This window comes from Seriola dumerili, unplaced genomic scaffold (genome assembly GCF_002260705.1).
Source record: "Seriola dumerili isolate Sdu_G_001 unplaced genomic scaffold, Sdu_1.0 BDQW01000219.1, whole genome shotgun sequence".
NCBI lineage: Eukaryota > Metazoa > Chordata > Actinopteri > Carangiformes > Carangidae > Seriola > Seriola dumerili.
This window is the reverse complement of record NW_019174474.1, coordinates 1,337,213-1,360,455: the sequence shown is the minus strand read 5'-3', so window position 1 is coordinate 1,360,455 and position 23,243 is coordinate 1,337,213. Positions and strand designations below refer to the sequence as shown.

At 42.6% G+C, this 23,243-nt stretch overlaps 1 protein-coding gene across 1 annotated transcript in view; it reads right to left on the bottom strand.

The window, feature by feature from the left end:
* Positions 1–23,243, bottom strand: part of tln2 (talin 2) — a 79,356-nt gene that overhangs the window by 31,094 nt on the left and 25,019 nt on the right. The window contains exons 2-19 of the mRNA XM_022754270.1: positions 18,026–18,199; positions 17,829–17,926; positions 17,505–17,634; positions 16,675–16,830; positions 15,950–16,092; positions 9,681–9,808; positions 9,312–9,375; positions 8,990–9,094; positions 6,676–6,831; positions 5,797–5,898; positions 5,604–5,680; positions 4,143–4,326; positions 3,516–3,629; positions 3,069–3,177; positions 2,188–2,396; positions 1,841–1,939; positions 993–1,160; positions 330–624 (exon numbers count right to left, since the gene is read on the bottom strand). Of these exons, the coding sequence (XP_022609991.1) occupies positions 330–624; positions 993–1,160; positions 1,841–1,939; positions 2,188–2,396; positions 3,069–3,177; positions 3,516–3,629; positions 4,143–4,326; positions 5,604–5,680; positions 5,797–5,898; positions 6,676–6,831; positions 8,990–9,094; positions 9,312–9,375; positions 9,681–9,808; positions 15,950–16,092; positions 16,675–16,830; positions 17,505–17,634; positions 17,829–17,926; positions 18,026–18,161 (2,473 nt within the window). The 5' untranslated portion in view covers positions 18,162–18,199. The remainder of the gene's footprint in view (positions 1–329; positions 625–992; positions 1,161–1,840; positions 1,940–2,187; positions 2,397–3,068; positions 3,178–3,515; positions 3,630–4,142; positions 4,327–5,603; positions 5,681–5,796; positions 5,899–6,675; positions 6,832–8,989; positions 9,095–9,311; positions 9,376–9,680; positions 9,809–15,949; positions 16,093–16,674; positions 16,831–17,504; positions 17,635–17,828; positions 17,927–18,025; positions 18,200–23,243) is intronic.

Genomic DNA, 23,243 nt, shown 5'->3' with positions numbered 1-23,243 from the left:
TCAAAGCCTCCCTGATGTTGATTGGGACCAGATTGAGAGCTCTGTAGTGGTTTTGGATGACATGTTTCCTACAACCCCTTGAGAATTGGCTGAGTTTGGAAATTCTTCAGCCTCATCGCTTGAACCATAAGAAAGAAACTGAGCTTTGAAAATGTTTCAGCAGGATTTTTAAGATTGCTGCCTTCTGATGCAGTCAAGACAGGTATTAATTATAGACCACCTGATTTTGAGTAAACAGGTCTGGATAAACTCAGGAGACACCAAACAACTTTAATCCGAAGCATTTTGAACTGGACTTCACTCACAACAGTACTCCTTTTTGTACTCACCAGCATCACCCATGGAAGTGAAAATGTTCTCTGTCACGTTCATGATTGTGTCCGTGGCCTGGTCATAGCGTCCGATGGGCTCTCCACAGCTGGCGTAGTGGCGGACATGCTGCAGCAGGTCACTGAGGGCCTGGCTCACCACACCAGCTGCTGCCCCGACTTGCTTCAGCAGCTCGCCGTCGTCGCTGGCCGAGCGGCAAGCTTTGACGCAGGTTTCCACCGAACGGTCCACCAGCTTCCCGGCCTCGACAAGCTGCTCCTGACACACTGGGGAGCTGATGGTTGGGCTCACCACCTGCACCACACACAGTCGTTGGCAGAGGCTCAAGACGAATTTCAAGAAATGAGGACTACACTGATATTATACAGCCTATATCTATGGTAATTCTTTAATCTAACCAAGAATAACAATTGAGTCTTTCAAAATGAAACATGGAACGGTCATTCATTAGTTTCTGAATCACTTACTTCATTTAAGATATGAAACAAAAAAGTTTTGGAATTTTAAAAAGGTTCAACATTGCTTATTTCCAAATTAAACTCTAACAAAGCTACAGCGACCAGTGTGATAAATTCTGACAGGAGGAGGTTCCTGCCTGTTGGTATGTCCTTTACCTACTCTACCTACTTGACTGTGGAGATGAGCAAGTTTTAGATCAGTACCTTGGTGCAGGCTACCAGCTGTGAGGTGGACAGGGCACACTGAGTGGCAGCTGCGATCACCCGGTTCTGCAATATGGTGTCCTCGGCCACCTGGGCCACGTTCTTGGCCTTCAGGACTAACATAGCAGCTGCATTGGCCACTGCTTTGGCCAGATTCATCAGGGTGTCCTGCAACATATTAATCAACGTCCTTCACTGAAACACAGCACAGCTGCGCACATGTGACCAGGAGGGAACCAAGGAAAGTAAACGTAGTAAACTCATTTTGTTCAGTTGATATAGTGTGGATACTGGACAACTAACACACAGGGAACAGTAAAATAACAGTTTAAATACCTTATGCAAGGGGTAGATTGTGATTATGAATTTTAGGATGTGAATAATGAATTATATCTGCATTATTAAGTAAAGGTAATTGATTCCAGACAACACTGATCTTCGTGTAGTAGTAGGGTCTCAAGGTCCATGAGACCAAGAATGTGGATGTTATATGAGCCCTCTTCTCCAGGGATTAACACTAAAGGCTGTGAGAAGACATCTAGGGAATAAAAGATGTGTATGTAGTAGGAACATGAATTTAGATATAAAATAATAGCTGAGACTGATAGCAAAGGCTACAGATAAGCTTGTGTTAATGGATGTCTGAGAAACTATATTATTATTCTACTAATAAAAGCTCACCTTCTGACACTTTGTGATAAAATCCACACAAAGTAAGACTCTAATAATAAAGCGCGAGGTGATTACATAAGTATGTATTGACATTTTTAAAGCGGGCCTGAGAATGTGTGTGTGTCTTCCTGTTTGGCCGGCAGTGTCATAGGAACAGTGAGTGGGTGGCGTCCAACCTGGAACTTCTCATCGGTCTCGCCCTCCCCCATGTGACGGAGCAGGTCCCCGCTGGCCTGTCCAATGCTTCCTGCCGCAGTCAGCACCGTCTGTCTGGGCTGTATGAAGATTACATCACCACATTCATTACACTGGCCTGGCCTGTTCTCACACAGGCCTCCCAGAATTATCTAAAACAGACTTCTGGATCAAAAATCATCCCAGAAAGCCCTTCTGTAATACATCTTCACTGGGACATTGATAACAAGGAAAACATGCAGTTCAACACTGTACGTGGCTTTATGGCTACCGGGATTACAGCGGAGGATGAAGTCCAAGTTAGTACAATAATCAGTGGGCGTCTCACCTCAGCGGCTGCAGGCTCAACAGATCTCAGCAGATCCGATACAGCTCCTGCCAGCATTCTGGCGGCACCCATGAGCTTGTGTCCACTGCCCACCTCATCGTCCAATAACGCAGCGAGCAGCTTGACACCCTTGGACATCTCCGTGAGATTGGAGGAGATGGTGGTGATGGCACAGCCCACTGCTGTGTAGTCAGTTTCTGTGGGCTCACCTGCGGAGAATGGATGGCCATCATTACAGATTACAACTCTACTGTGCATCATAATTTGCTGTGCTGCTGCCACGTTGATTTAACTAATGCACGGGGGCAGCCTGCGCATCACATGCTGTAACACACACATCAGTGTCAGTGTCATAATTAGAGCCTATCTGAAATGGTTCCACGGAGATGAGCGTGTTGATGGAGCAAGTGGCCGTGGAAAAAAGAAAAACTTTGTATTAGATAGTGGAGGGAGTGTAAGTGCAACCAAACAGATGGTGAGGTGAGATTAAAATCCTGCAAAAGGCTGGCAGGAACTTGCCTGGCGTTGTGCCAAGCAACATGGGAAGCAGAGTGAGACACTGCCAGTGAGTTGAGCTTCAGGACAAAAAGTTCATGATTTATTTATCATTAGAAATATTTAGATGGAAAACTGGGTAATGCTCTCTTGTTTAAAAAGATCATCATGTTTAACTCTGACTTGGAAAACACTTTTATTGATTCACACCTTACGATACAATAATGTAAAGATAAACAATATTTTTTGAAAACACGGCCATTTCCTTTAGAGCTTTGTCCAACACAGTTTTCATAAACCAGAATTGTGGCGTAAAAAATAAATGAAAACTGAAAATGATACCTCGCTCCATCTTTGAGCTGTTTAGTTTTCTCTTGGGTACTCACCTGCTGTGAGATTGACCACAGATGCTGTTCCAGCGGTGATAGCATCAACCTGAGAGTGGATTTCGTGTTTGGATTCATCCACTTTGTTCTGAACCCAAACCCTGGACGCCTTTTGGTGGAGGAGGAAAAGGAGAGCTATAGGCTTTCATCATAGTGGGAGATGTTCAGCTCATATAAACTTTCTTGTGAAGGATTAAAAGACTCTGGCTGTAACACCTACATATTTGGAAACACTCGAGCATTAAATACAGCCTCCACAGTTACAGTCAGCTCTACAGCTTAATTGTATTGGAGAAATATGATGGACTTTGATGTGATGATTTCTAAGATCTGTTTGCATCCATGATGGCTAGAAAAGTGGAACTCGAGGAGTTGCTCTAAATGTTTGGATGTAGAAGGGTACTCCATCTATTCATGCTGCATCTACGCTGTAGAGAGGAGACTCACCAAGTCATGGCCCAGTGGAGGAAGATTATCAACATGTCCCAGGTCAGCTTGGGCCTGCTGCACAGCCTGCATACTGCTGTTGATGGTCCCCATCAGGGCCTGCTGCGCCAGACTCTGACAACAACAAACAACGGAGCCACACAGTGTGCAAATGACCAAACAAAAGCAATCTAAATACACAACATGCATTGTATGCGGGTGCAAAATTGTGAACCTCTCAGTCTTGCAATCTAATGTCTATAAACCACAGGAGACAGATGGGCTTTTAGTGTGAGCATAAGTCACGTTTCATTCTCTGTCTCACTCACAGCCATATTCATATTGTTATTGTGGTTCAGTGTTGACAGCGGGGACCACAGCCAATATTTCAAACACCACAGATCAGATTCACATAAAAAATGTGAGGATGACCTCAACACTGTGCTCTGACATTTTAAAAACGAGAGCACTGATCATTTTCTCATCCCCTCTGTTCACTATATTAAATTGCACAGAGTGGCCCGTGGTTGGATGCTACACATTTATATCAAAACATGGCGGCACAGAGGGTGTATCTGTGTATTTGCTTTAGTTGCATTTGTGTGGGACACCATGTTCGCTTGCAATTTTGCAAGTGCTCTTTCTCACCAGAGGGGGCATGTGTCCTCTGTGCATCTGCCCTGTGGTGATTTGCTGCTGGGCAGAGGGCATAACCCCCATATTAAAGGTGTCGGGGCCGCCGATGGATCCTGACCGAATTATACCAGGAAGTGCTACTGAGCCGTGCTCCACACGACCCACCCGATTGAACTGCTGCTGCAAAATTGTGGACCTAACACAAGAGAAAAAAAAGATGAGTTTCATAATTAAATGCACTTTAATCATGAAGTTGTGTATGTAATATACATTCAACACACATGCGCAGGACGCACGCAGATGCATTCAAACCGTCTGGTTATGTGAAAACTAAGGATCTAAATTAAAGCTTTATGTGTAGTGGAAAGACCAGTAATATAACGTCAAACAAAATGAAAAACTAAATTACCAATTTCATTCAGGGCTGCAGACTTTGTAATGATATACATGGTGCTTTTCATCTAATCTTCCATCCTTATGAAAACTCATCAGATCAATTATAAATGATCCTATTTTAGGATAGTTATCTCTATGTCTAGACAGTGTCGTGTGCTTTGCAAACTGGCTTACGGAGGTGTTCTACAATTTTTTTTATGACTTAGTGGATATTTAAATTCTGATCATTAATCCACATAATAATGTAACTGCTGGATGATGAAAATTACAAAAATTGTAATTAAAGTAATTACCACGCTTGTTAGCAACTGTTCCCAAGGTGAGTAGGCATTGTCAGAAAAAATATTGTACAGAAAAATGTCTGTTTTCCTTCCCAGCTCAACAGATGCTCCTGACTCCGCTGGTTAATTATGGCTTGTTTTGAGAGGCAGCAATTATGTTTTTGTGCTGAGAACCACGACATGAGTCAATTGGCCTGTGAGCAGCAGGAATATGATGCCCCATTCTGCCAGATAGTGGTTTCACTAAGAGCCATGTGGATTTCCAGTGACAACAAATTTCCAAGCTCTGTGTGATAGAGCCGTGGTCCATAAGCATTACCTTGATTTCCATCAGCATCAGCCACGAAGCTACATGGGAAAAATCGCGAGAGACGGCAAACAACTGGGAGATAAAAATGAATGAATTAAAAAGAGCTTCCAATGAGATGATATCTTAACCTTCCTAAGATGCAGCGTTCTCTTGTGAAATAAGATAATAATTTAGTGGCGTTACCCTTAGGCAGGTTTTGTGTTTGCATTTGTAAAAACAAAAAAAAATTGTACATGGAAGCGTTTTAACAGATTGTCTTTTGGAATATCGAGAACGGTGGTACTTTAAAATTCAAAGTGCTTTTTTTTTGTGTTTTATTCTAACATTACCTCTCTTGGGGGCACTACACTGGGAGAAATGTAATTACATGCACAATTAAACAGCAAGGTTTAAATTCACAAGGAATAACTGGACTGTGCACACTGAATAGGAATGGTCAGCATTCTGCACAGACAATACAGTCGATGATACACGAACACTACTCACTTCTTGGGGGAAACAGATTCTTCCAGCATGGTGGATTCCTCATCTCCCTCAAGGCCAAAACGATCTTTACTCTGCTTCTGTAGAGAGGAGAGACACAGACATCACACTGAAAAATGCAGGCTACGTGTATGGAGAGTTGCACGTGTGTTTGTATGAATTCAAAGAGCTTTAGTTTCTTTTTTCAGTTACTTGCCTTTTTAAGTATGATGTCAATGTATCCAGCAATAAGTTGGGATATCTGCTCTCCCTCTGTGGTCTGGACAGAGTAGTAACTCTCCTGGTACTCTCCAAAATCCTTTGTAATGCAATGAAGACAGCAAAGATTCAGGGAAAATCAAGTCGCAGTATTCTAACATCTAACTATCTAGCAGTGATAAGATATTCTATACCTGATAAGACCCTCACAGTCTGCTTACGTGTAAAAAAAAAAAAAAAAAAAAATGGCTCACTGGTGCTGAGGTTCTGAATAAACTTGGCAGCACCTTCATCATTTCTAGCCCTAACAAAAAGAAGAGCTGACTGGCTTCTATGGCCCTATTCCTCCAAAGAGCTGATTAAAAATGAGATGCAGTGAATATCGAAACTGCTCACTTCAAAGCAGAAACACAAGGGTGAATATTTTTTTGTTTAAATCAATGTTGGCAAATATACCTTAGAGTATTTTTTGAAATTTGCATAATCTATTAATCTTTAAATGGAGTACTCCCCTCCAATACGAGCAGAAAACAGACAGTGCTACTGCCAACAGCTGGTAAAGAAAATTGAAAAAGCTTTCAGATAAATAATACATCCAAATTCTGCACGTTCTTCCCCGGGCATCTATTGTTAACTCAGATGAAATAGCTGGCTAGCATGCTGAAAACGTTCAATAATGGAGTCTGAGGTCTCAACAATTTTTCGGATGCTGTTTGTATTGGAAAATGAAAAGTGGGAGAGAGATTGAATATGTGATGCAGAGCTGTGTAAATCACACTGCGCATAGAATAACTGAATATGTGCATAGGATTAGGAGGGTATAACATCTGACTATCTAAGTAGTGCTGAGGACTTGAGGCAAACAGTCAAACAGTACCAGGGTGAAGCTCTTGGGGGAGGCAGCCCATCTCTTGACTGTTGTCAGAGGCCACTCCTGCACCACATCCTTCGTCTTCTCATCCACTCGCATCACCGACTCTTTGGTTATCCCCAGCAGCCTCGGCACCAGCTTATTTTTACCCTTCATCTTTTCCTGCCAGACAGGACAACATCAGGCAACATATATGCCGGCGCTAAACACCCACACAGATGATTCATTCAAGGTGCGAATGCAAAATCGTTGTGCCATTCTGCTTGTGCTTTTGCGATACGCATGCTGTGTCCGTGGCTTGAAGCCCCAAATGGAGGAGGGAGAAGGGCAGCTGTGAAGTGACCCAGCAGAGTTCAGCCTTGTTTAACTGCTGCTTTATTGAGCAGGGTCTCCACAGGCTTTAGTCACTGTCAGCATACCAGCATGGTGCTTCCACCAGCGCTCTCTGCCTGACCAGCTCCAGCGCCCTCCACTCTCTGCCCACTGAAAATCTATTACAGCTCACTTTAGAGACCGAGCCTACACTTGGCTCCCCTCCAGGGTTGCAGAAGACGACACAGAAATTAACAGACTGTAGAGACCGGGGAGTTCAAAAATATATACGTTTTATGTTTCCAGGCTTTTGTTGTTGTTGTTTTTTTTAATCACAGGGTTAAAATGGAGAGCTCCTAGAATGGAACAAAGGCCAATAAGTAGAACAGCTTTGAGGGTCAGGGCTCTTAAACACAAGGACAGATAACATTATCCCACTGTTCGAGATATCTTCACACAAAGGTTTATTAAAAACTTCCATTGTTGTAGGGTTACATTACTTGAATGTCATAAGTATCTAGGCTCTGTTCAAGCAGGAAGCATGATTTTCTAATCTGAAGTGGTGTAGCTGAGGTATTATATTATTTTAAATAGTTAACCTTGATTATTGTTTGGGGAAATTAGCTTGTGCAACAAATCACAATAGAACAGCAGTCACACACACAGATATTTACAGGCTTATTTTCTTCCCATGTACAATATTTCCAACTCTGTGAAGTTTGCAGCTATAGAGAGCTTGCCAACGCAGGAACCTGCAGCGATTAAAGACCGTCAGATGAGAAATGGAAGGTTACAACAAACTCTCAGATCTGCTTCAACAAAGCCAGGTCTGTGCTTTTGCCTCTGTTAGCATCGAGAGCGGAGTGCAGCTGGAGTGAATTATTTAGCAGTGTCTTGAAATCTCCATCAGTACATCTCCTCATCGGAGGCAGACCACGCACGCGCGCACTCACACTCACACTCACACACACACACACACACAGAAATAATCTGAACCCTGCAGTCTGCTTTAACTGTGGGGCCAAATATTCCATTTATCGTCCATTAAAACCCCAGCAGACAACAGTCCTCTTCCTCTTTTTCCTCCCCGCTTGGGCTGCTGTCAGAGAGCTTTTATAATACCTGCCGGTGCGACTTCATCCCATTCGTGTGCCGCACTTCCATTCCACTTTTGTGTTCGCCAAACCAGAACAGAACAGAATTGCTATTGTCACAAGTATTTCACAGCACTGAGTGTGCTGCTGAACGGCGAGTGCACAAGCTTGCACTCTGAAGCTTCTGATTTGTTGTGATAATGGGGTTTTTTGGAGTTTTCAACAAGCTTTCATACCTGTTAGACTGCGCAGTGTATATTAGGACTGCTTTCTCACAGCTGCCAGTCATCGGCGCAGAAGCATTACGTGCCTGCTTTCCGCATCCAGATGTTTCATTTACACTGATATCGCTCAGTAATTATAAAAGGAAAATTTATTACAACTAGAGCTTTATTTTCATAGTGTTGTCCCTCATTTACATCATTTATGGTAACATTGTACTGTGAGTGAACTGTTGAGATCTACAAATGTGGCAACATTACTACAGCGAAGTTAAATGTGGCAAGACACAAGCAGTCAGAAGATCACACTTGTAAACAAACCAACCATTTAGCAAGATTATTTTCCCCTTTTATTTGGAAGTAAACCAAAAAGCGCCTTTGTTTTCTCTCGCAAATAAGGTCAGCTTACCTTGGGGCTTGTTTACAACCTGTATTATCATCTGACTGCTTGTGTCTCTTCTGTGTTTTCTTTGTTTGTGTGCTACAATAACTAATAGAAATGATGGCCCAAAGAAAAAAAAAAAAGATCCAAGTTGTAATTATCCTTTAAGGGCAGAAACCACATTTGTTGGGAATGTGGGCTTATTGTCCACTGTGCTTATGAATCTAATGTATGCAGTAAATCTGTGATCACATTCTCTTTCACTGATTCACCATTTCACTGGTGTAAATTAGCATGGGCTCAGCTCTTACTTTCACCAGGAAGAAGGACACTCCGTACGTCTGCAGGGACCTGGCGAGCTTCACATACTTCACTTTTGCCTCAATCTCCGTCATCTCTCCGCAGTTCTTATGTTCCTGGTGAAAAGACAGCGGTTACATCTCCACCTCCTTAGACTGGTCATTACATATGTAATGTTAATATACTTGAAATGCTGTGATCGACATGTTTTGTATTTTTCCAATTTGTGCCTTAACAGAGAACAAATTTCCACAATTCCCCACGGGGCCGTCCACAGCTTCAAAAACACTACATTTACTTAAATGCAACATTCAGGCAATGTAATGTACATACTTGGAATATTTTCTTCTCGGACCCTCTCTGCTTGATGTACTCTTTAGGTAGGAACTCCTTCAGGCTACGGAGATAAATAACATTTTTACATGGTTACTCTTTTGAGCTACAGGCATTTCCTTTTCTATTAACATACCTCCACATATGAGGTCATTCCTGCCCTACTGCCTACATATCAGAAAACAGTTGTAACAGCTGACGCCACCCCTGAGCTTTCCACTAGAGGAAATCCCTGAAGAAACAGCCTGTACTGAAGCAGGAGATAACCAATGCATACGTACAGCTGTGAACATAGTAAAAGCACAATGCGCCATGCAGACTTATTGTAAATGTTGGTGTTAATGCATCTTTTTGAAGAGAAAAGCTTACTCCAGGAATCCGGGCTTGTGCTTGTGCTCCACGTGGGGTCCGAACTGGATCTGAGCCTGGATTCCTGCGAACTCGCAAGCTTTATCAAAGGAGACAGGGTGGGATCCATTCAATATATCATCCCTAGCCTGGAGGAGACATGAGGAGGGGGGAAATGAGAAGGGGAGGAGAGGGGAGCAAGTGAGAGGAAGAAGCACACATCCAGGAAAAGGATACAACTACAAAGGCATGAGATTTATCCAAAATTCACCCAGCAGAGCTCCGTAATGAGCTCTTATTGTGTGCTTTGAATGTGCCGTGGCTCCAGAGAAGATGTCTTCTAAGTGAATGATTAAGTGTATATCTAGAGCAGGAACATCATAACTGAGACTCTGCCACACAGGGGAGCCAAATAAAATTTGTTTTCGACAATAAAAGCCATTCTGCCTGCTTTCACACGTAACAGTTCCAAACGATTTGTCATCACAGCCCATTACGTGTTATTAAAGAGGAAAACACATTACAGAAAAATGCATCAGTCCATCACAATATCTCATCTGCATTACAGAATGGCCCTCTATATGTTGTTAAGAAAGCGAATGAGTGAAAGTTTTTTTTTCTTACTGACCAAAAAAAAAAAAAAGAAGGGCTTATGTTTTGTGTGTTTGATGCTGCTGAGATATCACTAATGCTTCCATGCGTTTTCAGCCAGGCTGTCTACATTATCTTCACCATTTAGGTAGATCGAAAGGGAGAAGCCTTTGTTGACATCTTTCAAATGGTTGTCAGTGTGTGCCGTTTTCTCCAAGGGGCAGTCAGCTCTGCCACTCTCTCTCTCTCTCTCTCTGTCTACTTGCACTCACTCTTTCTAGTGTGCTGCTGCAAAATTAATGGCTCCAAAAGCCGAGAGGCCTTGCTGACAGTGAGAAAGGAGCCATCAGTGCTTTTAGCATTAGCATATCAGTGCACAGCGTGGACTTGACTCATTCTTACGTCCCATTACATCAATGAAAAACTAAGCAGCGGCTTACTGCTGTAATGAGGACAACAATCTCCTCCACTCACAATCAAGTCCTTTCCCCAGTGCAATTCACAGTGGAGTACATAAGCTCTTGCTGAACACAAGAAGACACTCTAAAATTAGCCCTCACACATGCCATTCACTCCGCTACACACTGTTACTACTCTGTATTATTCTGAAGTAAGATGCTGAGGAATGATGGAACAGCTAGATATAAATGTTTAAATTTTCAAATAGGTATTGTTTGGTGGATGCATTTTGGTTATAGAGTATAACGAAATTTACTAGTGGGCCGGCCCCTGGTTATTTAGTAAAATTATTTAGGTTGCAAGACCCCCAGTGTGGGTTTCCTAGTTATGTGCTATGTAAGGGTTTCATCTATGGTTTCAGTAACCTGGACAAGACTATTCCGGTTTGAAAGAAAAACTAAAATGTGCCAGCTGGAGTAAACTGATAGACACTGAGATACTGTTGGATGTAAACACGTTATCAAGGCTTTGCAGATGCATCCTCAGCTGGAGTTCACAGTTCTTTGTCAGTAAAAGTAGGATGCATTTGAATAGGTGTTGCTTGCATCATCCATTACTGGTGATAAGATGAGGGAGTCAATATCCAGCAGGGAGCATCCAGAGAGATAACTCAGTCGATCCAGAAGTGACTCACACACAGGAAATCAGCAAACTAGATACTAGTCTGTTAGAATAATGTATACAACGAGGTAAATGACCCATTTTGCCGTGTTCCATGCAAATGCCATAACTCATTTACACTTTTAGCAAAAGGTTATAGAGCTAGATTTGGCAGAAAAGGCTCTGCTCTTTGATGAGGCTTGGGGAGGTGAGGGGGGCTGCTGCAACAGACAGTGTTGTCAAGTGTGTATCAGCAGAATAAAGTGAGAAAGTGTCAGGTTTGGTAACGGCCATGATGTACACCTGCCTGAACATGATTGGAAGTTAGCGGTCAGCTGTGAATGAAACAGCCGATGCTAATCGGTTAGTGAAGGTGAGATTCATAAGGAGCATTCAGGATGAGCTCTGAACCTGACGCTATCAAATCCAAGACCAAGGATAAAACATGGAAAAATGCTCCCATGTCAAAACACTCATTGCTTTGTTTACAATATACAGTATATAAAGTTTACTATTGATCAGTCATTGGGTCATTTCATTGGCAAACCTCAGATTCAGAAGTAAATTCACAGGCACGTGTCTCTATTTGGTCACCGTCTTGTTACCACGTTACAAGACTGTGAGGCCAGTCCCTGATTTTCTCATTGTGGATACGACAAGTGATACAGGCACTGGTTCTGGGACATTTTAATGGAGCTGCATGAGTGGAAGTGAAGCACAAGACATCAGAAGCTGTGACACATACAGCCTGGGGCTACAACACTGAGGTCAACAAGTCCACCGCGGCCCAGCAGAGCAGACACAGAGTATAATACAGCCATAAAAATAAATGCTGACGTAGGGATACACTAAAGCAACTCAATGCACAGAGCAGTGTTTGATCGGGACAGCTACTAATAGATAAGTGAATAAAGCATTTTCTAAATGCTTCATGACTTAAGTGACACAGTTTTGTGTGAGGACAAATCCTAAATGTTTGAAAAGATTTTGATGATGACTCAGTTAGCTACAGTAAGATACACCAGCTGGCTTTGGTTCAAATCTAACCTGACCCTTCTTTCTATATTTCTCTGTGATGTCCATTTTCCAATAAAGTAAAAAACGCTTCAAAGGCTCCAAAGATGCTATCACAAACTCTTACAGAACAACAGGATGAAACGATATGACCTTCTGTAGGATAGCAGGCCCCTGGTTGACAAAGCAGCACTAAAGACAGGATTCTACGGTGAATTTCGAGTTAATACACTTTTTCAAGGATACTGTTCCAAATACAAATGCTCCATCTGATCCTGCTTTTAAACAACACTGTCTAATGGTGCAAAGACTTTTATTTCAGAAACAACAAAAGTGAGCAAAAATAAAAGCAAAAGAGCAGGACACACAGAGTGATGCTATTGCTACGGAGGTTTATCCCGGTCTTAACACAAATACATGACAGAAAGGGAGTGGTCGGGTAGTAAAGGAGATTAGTCTCTTACTGGCAGAGTTTCCATTACGTTTCTGTGCGCGCGCGTGTGTGTGTGTGTGTGTGTGTTTGTGCGTGTGTGCGTGTGTGCGTGCGTGCGTACGGGTTTGAAATCATGGAAGCTTCAAATGATTAATAAACATTTGAGATCATTGCAGATTCGAAGGGATGCTCTGTCAGAGAAATGCCAGCAGTAATGTCATCATTGGCACAATCTGAATTCAATTACTCTATACTGCTGAGGTTCTGAGAAGCACAGGAATTGTGAATGATGACAGACGTTAAAGAGGAAAATGGGGGGTGTAAGAAAGAAAAGGAAAAGAATGTGGAGAAGAAGCCCGGGGTGTGTTCCATTCTGCTGGAGATCTCTCTTCTGGCTCTGTTTGGCCTTTTTAACAGGGTGACAAATTAGAGCCACTGCCATGTGAAGAGTCTCTGTGATCTGCCTGTGTAACAATCCGACTGTGTGCGTGCGTGTGTGTGTGTGAGAGAGAGAGAGCGAGAGAGAACGAGGGAAAGATAGATAGGGAAGGGCAACAGAGAGGCAAATAGAGGCGGGGGCAGGGGGCGGGGATGTTATTGTGAAAGGAAATATGAGTCTGTGTTGAGAGGAGAGCATGATATGCACTGTGCCGTAATGTGTGCCAGGGTAAGAGGGTGGGGATGTGTGCGATTATGTCAGAATGTGTAGGAGATGGAGCGGGAGTGGAGACTAGGGAAGGAAACGGAGGGTAAGAAAAATAGAGGCAAAAACAGGAACAGACAGACAGAAGGGAGGAGAGCAGCAGGAGGGTGGATGGCTGGATGTCTTTTGTGAAGGAGGCAGCAGGGACTGAGAAGATGGAGAAAGTCGAACACGAACGACTTTACATATTTCAGACATGGTATATATCTCTGAGCACAGTTTTTCACAGCTGTATTTTTGTGTGGAAGGATATTCAATAATCTCTGTGTAATTCGTTTCCAAAAAAAATACTCTCTTTCCAATGCTCTTCGTTTATGTCACGGAGTACATCTGTACGTGTACGTGTGTGAGTGTGTGTGTGTGTGTTAGTGTGTGTGTGTTTGGGTACTCCACACCCTGCTGTTTGAGTCCAGGTGTCAGTGGGGAGCTCTCCTCTCCTCTCTTGGAGGGGCTAATGTGAATGCAGTGATGTGTGCAGTGAGCAAACCCTAACTAGTGTGGTACTGGACTCAGCTGACACCCCCCCCCCCCCCCCCGCCCCCCCCGCCCCCAGCAGAGTCCCTCAGTTTATAAAACTAGCAACTGCCAGAGATGGATAGAGACACAGCAAGAGAGAAGGAAACCAACACACACCACCTCATCCAGACATAACTCCAAACCATCTCTCTCCAATGGAGTCTTACCACATGTATGTTGCACAAATCCACCGACAACAGGAAGTGTTTAGGTCGTGATGTAACTGACTGCCACCCTAAACTCCTACACCTCGTGAACAACTGCGATATTACAGACATAACCTCCTCAAATCACTAACTGGTCAGTCATGCTGTGCAGACAGTCACTGCTCAAACCCACAGAACCTTACTTGAAGTTGCAGCCAGGATCCTAATGTTTCCATGGAGACCAAATATGTCAGGGTGAATTTTGGGGAAATGCTTCTAAAACGATGCACAAAACATCCAGAATATTTCCATCTGAGGTAATGGGGTAGCCATTCAATTTAATATTTCCTTCGGTGTAAACAATGTGAATTGAAGAGAAATATAGGAGGAAACTCTATTTTTAGGTGACAGAATGAAACATGTTTAAACAATTGAATAGGTTATTACCTCAACTAACATTTCCAAAACAGAAGCCATGTTTTTCCAAGTTAAAAATAAGAAGCAATAACCACTGCCAACCCACTGAGTAGTGTATTTGTTCAATCAGATGTCGGAAGGGAGACTGTGAACCGTGTATTGTGCTCTACTTGAAGTGATGTCAGCCTCAAGCAAATTCCTATTGAGCTTTCCAGACCACAAAGAATAGCATGGTCTGCGCTGCACTATAGCTGTGTCCATCCTCAGATTATCCTCGGATATAGACACATGAAAACATCACGCCAGTTCAAGGTTACACACAGTAACAGTTCCACTCATTACATGTATGTATAGAGAAGACAATGTGCTTGCAATGGACAGCTGTATAATGGTAAAAAGAGCGGAGTGATGGTGGGAATCACAGAGAAACTTAAAGCTGCACTCATGAATATTTTCATATTAACAATGGATCAAATGACTGTAAGTAATGTGAAAGGGGTTGCTTGTAATGACAAATCCATAGAGAACTATGACCCAACTCTGCAGTTCCACTCAGCTCTATGGAGCATTTTAGCTTCTTTAAGCACATTGTTTTGGTTTTACCGTCTGCAAATTTACTGTTTTGGTATTCTTGCTCCGCTTTCATCAGGCCTCGTTTCAAGCCACAGCAGGCAGATGCTCTCAATGAAAAAAAAAAAAACATTGTAAACCTGCTGTATGCTAACTGAGCCAGCAACAAACAGAAGACAAACAAAGTTAGCAACTAGCTGGTGGAAAATTATAATATATATATATGGAAATTTATAAAGAGCCAGATACTTTTCTGAGGAGACAAAAACAGAGCTAAAAGGAGAGTGAATATTGGGCTTAGCTCCGTGAATACAAACACAACTCCAAACGTATGCTAATGTCACGCCACGTCTGCTGGATGTGTAACAACTACATAAGGTGACAATATGTCAATGTTTTCTTTTCAGATTGTTCTGCTGTACTCATCAGCTGGACCAAATGCAGCTTTTTAACATCTGGAACTAAAGCTTTGCCTTCTCATGTAAAGATTTATGTTGTTGTGACACGGTATAGTAGAACCAAGAAACAAGTCAAACCTGTCTGGACCACATGTGAGCTAACCACATTTCAGTCTGTCCAGACCTGGCCAAATGTTAGATGCACGGTAAAACATAGTTATTGAGTCTAATTACACTCCTGTTATGTCTCCTGTCTCTTCTGAAAAACATTTAAAAAACACCCCAAAAAACTGCAGTATGATTCATATGCTAGCCTGCTTGGGCTTTTTTTTTTACCGGTTCAGCAAAAAATAAAAAATAAAATGTAGCCCTCACTTCCTTCTCTCTCGCCACAGTTTTTTTTTTTGCTACTATCAGCCCAAAGGTGTGTGCATCAAGTTTACCTGAACATAGAGCAGGTTTAGCTGGACAGGGTCCCGTGAGTCCACATTCTGGTCCGAATAGAAGAACTTGCGCCTGAGCAGCAGAGTCTCGCTCTCCTCCACTCCTTGCTCTCTGAATGTTCTGCTGTGGTCCAGCCAGTTCACTGCCCAATCAATACACACAGACACACACCAAACACACACACACACACACACACACACACACACACACACACACACACACACACACACACACACACACACACACACTCTGTTACCACATGCACTGAAATGAATACACATTCACTTAACAAAGATGTTACTAGAGGAGGGTACTGATGGTGAAATTAACCATGCTGTTCAAACGCATCACATGGGCAAGACAGATCAGCTTAGACAGACAATTTACCACATTAATCACGGAGAAGTGAAAATCTTGACTGGGCACAAACACTGTCATTTGCTTTATTTTCTGCTGAGACGAAATCCAGTTTTCGGCCAAAGTTAGGAGGGTGATTTATATATTCGCATGTTTCAAAATTTAATTGGTGTCCTCTGGGCAAAAGATAACAGTGGTAATTTCATTAAACTTTGATTTGTCCATGCAATAAATTAGACTTGAGTGATAAAGCACATGTCCAGATGATGGCATCGAGTCAGATTTATTCATGTGAAAATAAGAAACGGCCTTAAAACCATCAGCATATGAATGACACTTCTGGAGGCTTTTGCACGCTCGCACTCACAGTCATCATCTGTGTGGAGTTTGGCTTTGAGCTTTTCCATCTTCCTCTCGTCTCGTAGCAGCAGCGTTCTGTCTTTCTTCAGCGTCCCCATCCCATCCTCCTTCTTGTCCTCCGCCACCTCTTGAATGAGGGAGTACTCCTCATAGTTGGTGATTCCTGAAAAGGGCACAAGTTAGCCAGGGAGAAGGAGGAGGAGGAGGAGATGCCTCAAGCTGGCGCGATAACTGCTGCCACGATAGAGAAAGCAATTCTCGTACGCTCCCTTTTCATCTCTTTCTCTCTGCTTTGAAACAGAAGTGAAGGAAAGCTGGTACAGAGCCAGCAAACTAAAATGGGAGCTGTGGAGGAGAAGACGCCAAGCAGAAAGGGCCTACTCCAAACAAACATTTTCCAATAAAGCTATCTGCCAGACAGACATCCCTCTCCTCCTCATCCAGTCGAGCTTGATGGCAGCCCATTATAATTGAAATACACAGCTTAGGGAACCCCTCTGTGACAGGCAGCGAGGGCACGGTCTGAGCCTTAGAAAGAACACTTCAGCATTTATTAGAAACAAGCTTGTTTGAGCTTGATGAATGATGCCAATCATGCTTTAAAAAAAAAAAAAAAAAAAAACGTGATCAGGGCTTTATCAAGTGTACATGAACGCTCCAAAGTAGTTAACTAACGCTGCTGTTCAAATATGAATGTATCGATGTAACATAATGCAACTCAGTGTGAAGTCAAGCGGTATGCTGTGGACTAAAAATAAAATAGAGGATGAATAATTCAAGCCTCGGATGATGGCTTGACAAGATTCGTACTAGCAGCGCTGGGAGACTATCACTTACCTATTCTACTGCATATGGTGACGAGCAGCTCCCCGACTGTTTTTGAGTCATCCACCATGATGGTTTTAATGGCACCATCCAGCATTTTGATCTTTTGCGGCCTTTGTTTCTTCTTATACTCCAAGACGTCCTGAGAAAACAGGAATGGGGGAAGCTCAGTGACATCTACAACCGTGCTGATCGTTCTCGACAGTAAACTGCAGTCGCTCCCTGCGAGCAGGGAGGCATGAATATCTCAGGTGCCTCCAGAAAATGTAAATCACTTTAAGAGATGATAAGTGACACTGACAGTTCTCCACCCCAGACTATATGACTTAATCTTACTCCATTTCGCAGCATGTAGTAATCCAGGGTTCTTCCAGACTCGAGCCAGATTCCTTTCCTGGGATCATCGTCAGACAGGAAGAGGCCATAATCTGAGGCTGAAACACCAAGGGAAACACAGTATGCAAATGTAGATTCCTATAGATTTCCATTATGTAAATTTCTATAGATTTACCATTTGTGAGTCATCCACCAACCTTGTCCTGTCTGGGCTTCCGGTACTCTCTCTCTGATGATTCTGCAGGCGTCATACACAGGCGTGGATGGCTCAAACTGCATCGTCTTCACCACATTGCACTGACGTACACATATCTTTAGTGACAAGGCCACCATCTTGGTGGGTAGTATAATGGCCTCACCAACCTACACACCTGGACAACACAGAAGCACAAACAGTACGTGAGGTTCAGTGAATGTGTAAAGTCATACTGCTGGCTAATATCTCCAATAGACTGTCTGTGTTGTGGCTGGTGTCAACAAGCCATTATTAAAATGTCCTCTCATAAAACAATCATACTCCAAAGTGTGAAGAGGAAGTCTCAGAGGCAGAAAATAGCACCGCAAGGCACAGAGCAAATCATCACAATTACCTTCTTGGGGACATTTTCACCTGTGAAAATGAATGTGTGTTATGCCGCACCCCAGCTCCTCATTCTTCCCCGCTGTTCTGATATCAAAGGGTTACGTGTATGGAGAGCCTCTGCCTGATTGCAGTGTGTGTAGAATTAGTTGAACCAAGACAAGCGACATAATCTTTCAGCGGAAAAAGGAATAAAAAAAAAAATTTTAAAAAAAAGAGACCGCAAATCTCTCTAATCGGCAGGAATAACAGGAGCCAAGTCAAAACACAGAAAATGACGTTCCACCACTGCATAATTATCTGCTCTTCCTCTGGCTTGCACTCTCCACCAGCAGCAGGCTTCACCGTGAGACAAATCAGTGGGTGTTTTATCACATACTGCAATTAGGGTGAATCAATTCAGGTATTCTGAGACTCATATGCGCAAAAAAAAGAAAAAAAGAAAAAAAAAGGAAAGAGTCTGATACTGCAGTGTGTTTCTCCTCTTCCTTGACCTTGGCTTGAACAGGGAGAGGGATGGATGTGATAAATAGGGCCATCTACACCAGGGAGGCTCTCTGCCTCTTATTTACATTATACATCTAAAATCTCAGTCTTACTTTTTTTTGTGAACAAAGATTAGTCTGTGACGCCTCCAAAGCCAACTCATCTCTTCCAGAGAAGACGGGTATATCAGCATAGATTCAAGTTCCCAAATATTGATGTAACTATACACCAGGGCTGCAACTAAGAATAGTTTTCATTATCAAATTAATTTGTTCATTATCTTTCCTATTAATCGATTAATCATTTGATCCATAAAACACCAGCATATTATGAAAAAATTTCCAAAGCCAAATTCGGCATGTTCAAATCGCTTTTGGCATTTTTACTTGAACTGAAAACAATGGACTGAAATAAAATAGTTGCCAAATAATTTTCTGGTGACTGGCCATTCGATTAACTCACTAATTGTTTCAACTGTACTTTACTCTAAATTCAACTGTAACACCAAAAGAATTTTAGATTTTTCTCCATAGTTGGACATAAAGGCAAAAGTTCAAATCTTCACACTGACACAATTCAGATGGCAGCCGCACTGGGAAACAAAGAGTTATTCTGTGCCCAGGATTCGCAGCTCGTCCACAGATCCCTTTTGAGCCAGAGCAGAGGAAGTCTGAGAAGTAAATTTTCTATAATGATCGAGTTCTGAATGAGGCCGCCTGTGACTGTGGCTCTGTCATGGACATGGGTTCCTCTCCAATAGACCCTCTCCTTCCCTGAGTATTTCTTCACACAAAGAGGGAAAGACAAGCACAAAGAAGAAGGGGTAATGGCGCCGCATGAGCTCTACTCTGTACAGGCTGGTGGAGAAGCCCCACCGAGTTTTTGTCATCCAGCTCTTTCCACAGATACTCGCTTCTAGACAAGCAGCTTGAGACCCCAGACTGACAAACACAGCAGGCCACATTGGCACGTATGTGGGCTCACAATGTAGACTCACCAAATATACGGATTGTGCAGATAAAATGTTTGCACTTTTGTGGAAGTTTCACAGGGACGTTTCAGACGGGTCCATCCATCCAGATACCTCTGACAGCAGGTATTTGCTATAGATGATTGTAGGTCTACTCCTAAAGCAACAGTCGCTTTAGTATCTGTTGTGAGTAGCATCGCTCGCTTCACAGTTCTACAGAAACCACATGATGAAACCCAGGAGGATAATGATAATCCCTGAGCTTACAGTAGTGTGAGAGCACATTTTTTCACTAGTATCCTCGTGCAAACACTCCAGTGAAGCCAGCTCCTCATTAGCTCTGCTTTCAGGCATGGGTGGATCTACGTCTGAGAGAGGAGCAATGAGAAACAACTCACTTATGCGAGTCTCTGTTGGATCTTCTTTATTTTATTACCTTTCCTACATCACTAGGTAGATCTAAAAAATTAAATTTCAAAGCACTCCCATGACATTCACTGATCCATCAGGGGAGCACCCTGTATTGAATTAGGTTTGTTTACTACTAAATATTAAGACATGAAAATGGCCAAAGAGCAGCTTGCTGGGGAGTCTAAACATGGACAATTCAATCGAGGCCAGGGACGGCAGGTGCCATCTGGAGAGGATGCAACTCTAATGATTGACCGTAATACCAGCAGCAGCACAGAGCCCTGCTGCGATTAATGCACCAGTCTGTCACATAAGTATGGAGACGACTGGACAGGAAACCTAAACAAGTGTTGGTGCACGCCTGATCAGTTTGTTTGGACCAGTGTCTGAAAATCCTTCTCACAGAAGAACAAATCTGAAGCTGAATGGTCCTTGAGAGCTCACAGGGTGTGGATGAGAATGAAAAACAGTCTTCCAAGGCCACCATGCAACAATGCTGTACAAGGGTTCCTCAAATGTGTGTTTTTTTTTTTTATTTGATCAATACCAGAGTAAATGCCTGTGTGTTTCTCATGCTGTGTAGGGACAAGAATGTAGAGAAGGCAGAGAACAACAAAAGCCAGGATCAGCTGTTCTGAAAGAAATACGCCTGGGCTACATGGCCATGATTTCCAACTGTGAAGAGCACCCACACTCTTTACAGCCGCTTTGAAGATGTTCAATGCAACAATCACATGGCAATTACTGCACTGTATGTGTCAGCCATATACTGCACAAGACTGTCCCCTGCAATTTGCATCAGATGCCAGGTTTCTGATGTCTATTAAATCATGCTTTATATTCTGCAAATACATGCCATGTTCCCCAAACAAAAAAAAGCCCAAGATCTTGCAGTATACAGTATAAACACTTAAAGTAATTATGCAAATGGGAAACAATAACAATTGAGTGCTATCTACTATTCAACATTCTTAAAGCACCAAATCTGAACCATCCCCCCACATTGCTACATGATTTTCAAGGTCAGCGCATTAAACTGAGATCACAGGAGAAACAGTAATGATTCCCTGGTAAGCAAGGCATTTTAGACTCTTTCTGCTTTGGCAGCATTTCTGAACAGAAGCAGAAATAGTGATGCAGAGGCAAACATCTCTTGTCTTACTTACACAAACAGCAGCAATTACTGTTGAGTTTTAAAAAAAACAAAAAAAAAAAAACAGCCACTCTGGGATAAAAGGTAGATTAGTATGGCGACTCTAAAGAAATCACAACTATTGTAAAGGTTGACAATTAGGCTTTAACAAGCTGTGATGCAATTGAAAATAACCCCAAAGCTCAAATGAAATAGCCAGTAAAGCAGCAGGAGGATACTGCAGGCGCAGCCTTCACTAACCTCACAAATACACAGAGTTTGTATTTACTATACCAAATTATCTCCAGCCTGGTGAGCCTTTGTTATTGTGTAATTTAAGCATGTAGTATGTCAGTGACATTGAATGCCGGGCTGAGAGTTATTCTGACCTCAGTAGTTCTCAGAGCTGTTGAGAACAGCAGGATTAAAGCATGCGTGCATTGAGAAAATGCTAATTGGCGAAACTGCTCCACACCACACCTCCTTTTCTCTCCTCTTTACATCCTCCTGCACCGACAGCCTTTTATCCCCCGCCTGATTGAAAGCAAGGTCAGTTTCCTGCAGGACCACAGTATGTCTCTGGAGACCGCTGAGCTTTCCTGGAACACAGACACTCCAGTGGTGGTTCACATAACAGCAAACAAGGGTGGTTGTTTTGATCATCTGTGTATTCAAATCCAACATTTTCCTGCAGTCCAGAAACTACACTTCCATTCAAATCTCCACAGTGGAGAACCCTGTCAAGGTCAGGTGTGTTATTTTCACCATGCTGCTTCTAAATTTAATGACTGCTAGGCGATCATTCTGAGCACTTCACATCCTTATTTGAATTAGTTTATCAGAGCCCTAACGGTACACAAGAGGTAGGCATTAATCAACAACCATTAATACATCTTTATGACTATGGGGCATATTTGATTTACAACAAACATATAGCAAATGATTGTTGTGTCTATTTAATAGCCCAGGGCTGTAATCTAAATAACACATGGGGCCAGAGAGAGATCATTTTATCAGCTTCCCCTTACCACATTAAAAACATGAGGAGAAAATTATTATGGTACACCAATGCAAAATGTCAAATATTCACAGGCTGCCAAAGGTACTATCGATGGAGCAGGTTTATTCTTTTAGAAGGTGTATCAATACAGATAAACTGTTTATTATCGCATCTTCTTTTCGCTTAGTAGATCTAAAATGAACCAAGCCCTCTATTACGCGTACCATTTCCAAATGTCCATCTATCAAGGTGTCCTTGTGTTCATTTCCGGGCAGAGAACCCCCACTGAATCTGGATTCTACCTGAATACAATTCAAATAATTAATAAGTCAAAAGGCTTTCATCCCCACCCTTATCACTTCCTCCATACGTTTCATAAATTAATCATTGCTCCTGCAGGAAACAGCTATCACTGGACAGCCTTATGAGGCAGAACTGACCCTTGCTTTTTAAAGTTGACCAGGATTACTATAAACAAGCTGTCATGTTATATGTGTCTTGCACGGTATTATTTTTTACTTCATAGAGTGTTAGTCAAGCAGTGCTCGTCGATTCAGACAGAAAAAAGGAGCGACGCTCTAAATTCAGAGCCGCTCACAGTTACACTGATTTATTTTTGAACATTTGAAAATGAACCTTGCTGCTATGACCCACTCTGAGGACTACATGCTTTGCTCCCGGGCGACACTCTCCGCGCTAATGCAAATTTGAGGGTATAGACGCTGACAGAAATTATGAATCTTGCCCTTGTCACGGGGAGGGGGGGAGAACAGCTCCTCTTACACTAAAAATATCCAGCGAAGTTGAGCGTCCTCCAGCAGCATCGCTTGGAAAAG